Source organism: Montipora capricornis, chromosome 13 (assembly GCF_036669925.1).
Source record: "Montipora capricornis isolate CH-2021 chromosome 13, ASM3666992v2, whole genome shotgun sequence".
Lineage (NCBI taxonomy): Eukaryota > Metazoa > Cnidaria > Anthozoa > Scleractinia > Acroporidae > Montipora > Montipora capricornis.
Window position 1 is genome coordinate 21,978,902 of NC_090895.1, and position 6,000 is coordinate 21,984,901.

Genomic DNA, 6,000 nt, shown 5'->3' on the forward strand with positions numbered 1-6,000 from the left:
ATTCACTGAGAAATGACAACAGTGGAAACTTACTAGCTGGTTTTGGAGTGGTTTTAAGTGGTGGTCTGGTTGTAGGTACAGGGACAGGTGGAATTCCAACGATAGATGATGCATTGACCATTAATTCTCCAAGCATTCCATCTACAATAGCGTTTTTAATTGTAGAAATAATAACATCTTCTGCAGTCTGACTGTTGAACTTTAAGACCACATCGAAGATCAGGCTTCCACACCTGCAACAGAAAAATAAAAAAAAATGGACAATGACTTGTGTACAGTGCTAATTATGTTGTAAGATGAAACTCAGGAGATGCCTGAGGTAAGAAACAACAACACGGCAGCCGTATAACAGATCTGACCGCAAGAAACAACAACAAAGCAACATATCATATGACAACTTAAAGTGCATATGATACAATTTTTTTTATTAACTTGTTCAAAAGAGCTTTCAAAATGTTGAGGATAGCTCTCTTGGTTGCAGAGTTATTCAAGATTTTGATTTATGCAAATTAGTGGACTTGTGACGTCACTTAGTGGACACAAAATGATGTAAAATCACGAACAATGGAATATCTCTGAAGAAGTTTTCAGTATAGAACTGAAACATTTTACAGTTGTTATACTCATCATGAAGTTCCATGATATGGCCCACTGTGACGTTTCCATTGCCACACAATGGGCTCCAGGCTCTCTCCATCCAAAGGGTAAAATTAGAGTTTCCCTTCCCAATAAGTGTTATTTGCTCTTGATGTTCATTCAGTGGGTGTGAGCGAATATGGACATTACACAGCATCAGCACAAAGAACAAAGAAGCCATGCTTCATTTCGGGAAGGTAAAGGTCTGGTGACGAGCATGTTGCTATGGTGACATCATAATCACTATCACAATGTGTAGTTCTGGCAGTACATCAACCCTGAAAATTTTCAACCTTGCAGACTCAGTATTTGCAAACTTTAAGATATTCCACATTTTGCGATTTTACAATATTTTGTGTCCACTATGTGACATCAGCTCTTTTGAACAAGCTGATAAAAAAAACTTTAAAGTTCTCAAAACAGTCTTGATATAATATTTTTTAATCACTACTTTAAATTACAAAAAAAAAGGTTAAGGTTATTATTATTATTATTATTATTATTATTATTATTATTATTATTATGATCAAAAATAAGACACAAACAGCAGTGATAAACATATTGAACTTGTTCATTTTGATTATGACTTGACGTTTCGTATGTGCTCTACATACATTTTCAAAAGTAAACGTTGAAATTTAAAACAGCTATTTATATATAACAAAGCGGATGAGGGGACTGGAACCTAGATGAAGCAAATACTTAACAGTAACATATATAATAATAATAATAATAATAATAATAATAATAAAAACAGTAAAGATTAATAAAGCATCAGCTTTTCACTTCCGACGTTGTCGTTGAAAACTGGCTCAAGTTCTTGAATAAGGAAGGTCTCTTTTATTTTATAATGATAGTCTGTTTTGCCCTTTGCTAAAATATCAAAATGATCCCACTTGATGTTATGTCCAGTGGCCTTGACGTGGTCGGTTACTTTTGAAAATGTATGTAGAGCACATACGAAACGTCAAGTCATTATCAAAATGAAAAAGTTCAATATGTTTATCACTGCTGTTTGTGTCTTATTTTTGATCAAACTACGATGGCCCAAGAACAAAAGTATTTATTATTATTATTATTATTATTGTCCTCCCTCACCTTATATCAGCTATTATTTCTGCACCAATGTAACTTTGAGTATTAGCAAAGACCTTGACCAACTAACAACATAATAAATAAAAATAAAATTACCATTAGCATCAGCATGCCACAGACAGAACTTGTCAAGTGATTACCACATCTGAATTTATTTACCGTTAACACTTGGTCTAGTGACCTGATGTCCATATTTTAAACCATCAGGGGCAAGTCCGGATCTCAACTATCAATCTGCAACTGGACTGTCTGCCAGTAGAATACAAGATGTAAATTTGGATTCACCACAACGGCTCGTTCTACTTTATAGGAGAATCTTTGCTTGCATATTTTTTTGGTCTCATTAGCATAAGCTGACCGTTTTCTAATCAATCAGCCAAAAAATCATCACTGAATATTGAAAGTCCATTCCATAATGAACTATCTCTGACATAATGAACTATCTCTGAAACTTTGAGCACAACTTACCATTACAAGTAATACCTGAGTAATGACGCTTTGCAAATTCGAAATTTTCCATAGAATGTATGGCCTCATGTGCCACCCAAAATAATATTACAATGACAGAACAAAACCAGAAACTAACCAATGAATGACTTTCAAGGCCATGACATGATTACATTGGATTAATTATTTCTAAGCAAATTCCGAGCTTTAACCAGACTAAATTTAGCCTACTGCAGACAACTAAACCCAATTTTGATATAGTCACAAAAAGTCCATGCAAACATCAATTTTGCTGTGTACTTCCACCAATAAGATAATGAAAGTATTAAAGTTAGAACTACACATATACAAATGCAGCTTTTAATCTTCACTTCAGGCACCAGTTGTTCAAACAATGGATAGGGCTATCCACCGAATAAATCATTATCCAGTGGATAACGGACACTTATTTACCCAGTGGATTATAAGTCTTCTAAATTCACCTTTTGAACTGGGGCCAGGAGCATAGCTGAGGGGACACTTTCTTTTTATTTCCACACGAGTGATCTTCAATATAATAATTGATGAAGAAGGCAAGGGGGCACTTCATGACACTGGTCTAAAGTGGCATTCACAGTAATTACAAGTGCTTCTGGACATCAATTTCTGTAATTAAGGGCTGGGCAACTGTGCACCCTGTGAATAGAATGGCTTTAGGAGATCATTTCCATGACATGACTTTTGTTACAGCTATCATGTGTAAATGCCTGCCCAATCACTTCCTAAATGTTAATTTAACTTTTTCATTTTTAAAAACATTAAAAACTTCTGTGCATTACAAATGCTATAAATAATGCCATTGCCTCATTCTGAAGTGATCCCCACACAGAATCCTTTTCATCACATTCTCCACTTGTGCTGAAGCTGATGAAAATATTTGTCCCTCCAATGACTGTCGCAAAAACAAATGAAAGTTTATTCCTCCTTTAGAATAAACAGGTAAATTTAATATTGAACAAAGATACATTGGATATCAACTGGTACAGTAGTGATTAACAGCAAGGAGATTGAGCCAAGGAGACTTCATTATGGTCATATCTAGCAATCCCATTGCACCTGCTTGTACAGATGTACATGCAGGTGTACAGGTGTCCCCCCCACCCCCACTTTCCCCCGAGTAAAGTTAATTAATCATTATCTTAAGAACACACAGGCTCAGATAGTTGATTCGGATAAAAAGCCCCCTTCATCATGATGCAAAGAACCACAGGCCACATCAGAATGGTAATTTTGCCATTTTGCCATCAATTAGGCTTTGATAGCACTGCTGGTTAGTGGTTATAAAAAAGACATTGTACATGGCTGGTTATCTTTCCTTTTAAATGTGTACTGAAAGGAAAAATATTCAAGTCCAATGATACATGCTTCAGTCCTTTACTGTCACCTTTATAAACAGAATACTAATCAAATGAAATTATTAATGCTTTCCATTACACTGTATCTCTCAGATAGTATGCGTGCCGTGACTGGCTACATTTGTGGGCCATATTAGCTGATTACCATAGAGATCGAGACACCGTATAATAAACACGCATATAACGAGCCTCATTTTCTAGGTCTGTACGTATTGTTTTTCCTCGTTGATTTATATGGCCCATGCACATAAATCAATGGGAAAAAACTTCGTCCATAATTTTAAAGTACGGACATAGAACTCTCTTTATAGTGAAAGTACTAGTCGTATAGATCACCCAAGATGAAGCCACTACAGTAGGCAGAAAGTGGAAAAAACAATGGCAGCACAAAGTTGATGCAGAGCCGGTTAAACAATAAAATTGACACAATTTTAAAGGGGACATTTCTGAGTGGACCTTCACCTAGATGTGGTCAACCCATTCATTCCTGAAGCTGCCCACCACTGACGAGTAAAATTGTCTGGTGTTAGGCAGTATATTAAGGACAGTGCCGTGCCTACTAATTCAAAGGTATTTTTGCCCCGGTTTATGATTATGAAGGAAACGTAGATCTTAACAAGTGTTATTGAAATCCAAAGAGAAAATTGGGGCTAACCACGCAGTTTCCAAAGATAATTCGTCAATAATATTTGTAAACAGCTTTAAAATACAAAGCAATGTATGGCATTCTTTCTCAAATTGAAGCTTCATTATCTCTCAAAAATGCATGGTTACCCCCAATTTTCCTTTTGGATACCAAGAGCACTTTCTAAGATCTACTTTATACGGATAGTTTTAAACCCCACAAAAATATCCCTGTATCAGTAAGCATCACCGATAGGAAACTCGAGTATCTCGAGATGCGCAGAAGGTATGCGAAATAACAATAGTAGGCACCGTCCTTAAAATATATTAGTCTGACACTCTCATGAGGGACTGGGTTCAAGCATACACAATTTTCAGTCACCGCATATATGGACTTGGTACAAAATGTCCAGGACATATTTTTGTTTCCCAAGGTCACAATACGACCTTAAAGTCCTAAAATTAGACTTATTATGGATTGCCAGAAGTTGAAAATCCACTTATTACATGATTGTAACTTACTAAGAAGTGTGGTTTCTGAATCACTTCCCAGATAATTGCTTGCTGTACAGGTGTAGGTGGCACGTGAAGTCTGCACTTTAGAAATATTCAGGTACTGTTTGTGACAGCCAATACTGGGAAGATCACAAGGAGTCCAATGAATCCAGGGTGTTGGATTTCCTTCCACGTCGCAGTAAAGTGATGCTGTCTGCTCTCGGCCAACAAAGAATTTACTTTCAATGGTAATTATAGGAGGAGCTGTGAAGAAAAGAAAGCAAAAAGTGCACACTGTAATCTTAAAACTCTGCTTCTTTTGAAACCAACATATGTGTACAGGATAATCATACTCATAATCATAATCGTTATTAATTAACTTTACCTACATATGAACCTCTGGATCTAGGGGTAATTTCTACAATAATTATGAATCTCAAAGACTGTCACTCACACAGAACAATTATGAAGACATCCTTTGTCAAAGCACGTCCAACACCATTATCAGCGGTACATCTGTAGTATCCTCCATACTGTCTACTACCGATGTTCAAAGGCATGGTAACTCTAGTGTTATCAGAGAGCCTTGTCCAGGTTATTGTTGGTTTCGGTCTTCCATCCGCCGAACAGTTTAAAGACAATTCATCATATAATGATACTACTTGGACACTTGAAATTACAATCATGTTGCTTGGAGGATCTACAAAATGAAATTGGTGGAAAAAATGGAATGCTCTCATGGGATTCATTGAAGACAAGTATGAAGTAGAATTGAAGTCTTCACAAACATAAAGGAGAAATCTAAAGGCTACAAAAAAAATAATCTGGTACATGTATTCTGGATGCTCTTATTCAAAAAGTGCTCTCTGTAAGCTCCAGAAACAGCCGAAAATCGCTGTCTTGTGGTCTCAGAAGCACCTGCTACTCACAGAAAAAAAAAATTAAGTCGGATAATAAATCCATCACATTTGTTTCTCAACATGTTCGCTCGACAAAAATAAATCGTGGATATGCAGACTGCCACAATATTCCATAATATTTGTTTTAATAACGTCCACCCGGTTTTTGAAGTGGCATGTAATATATAGCTAGAAAAAGAAGAATTTGTCAAATATGTAATATAATACACTTCTCTTTCTCGCTAGACAGGGACTGAATCAAGGAACCTCTGCCAAGCGGGGTAATTCATAGCAAAAACTTGAGCAAAAGCTTTGCAATGGCGATATAATACATGTAAATAAATTATAACTTTATTATTTTAAGTCTCAAATCTTATAGCCTGAGGCACATGTGCCCTACTAATCGGGAG

At 36.1% G+C, this 6,000-nt stretch overlaps 2 protein-coding genes across 3 annotated transcripts in view; both read right to left on the reverse strand.

Moving 5' to 3' along the window:
* LOC138030115 (tyrosine kinase receptor Cad96Ca-like) overlaps positions 1-6,000 on the reverse strand; it is an 86,538-nt gene that overhangs the window by 19,040 nt on the left and 61,498 nt on the right. The gene's annotated exons all lie outside the window — the stretch shown is intronic.
* LOC138030700 (uncharacterized) overlaps positions 1-6,000 on the reverse strand; it is a 42,191-nt gene that overhangs the window by 2,874 nt on the left and 33,317 nt on the right. Inside the window, exons 3-7 of the mRNA XM_068878580.1 lie at positions 5,146-5,391; positions 4,719-4,955; positions 3,021-3,109; positions 1,735-1,796; positions 34-233 (exon numbers count right to left, since the gene is read on the reverse strand). Coding sequence (XP_068734681.1) covers positions 34-233; positions 1,735-1,796; positions 3,021-3,109; positions 4,719-4,955; positions 5,146-5,391 — 834 coding nt within the window. The remainder of the gene's footprint in view (positions 1-33; positions 234-1,734; positions 1,797-3,020; positions 3,110-4,718; positions 4,956-5,145; positions 5,392-6,000) is intronic.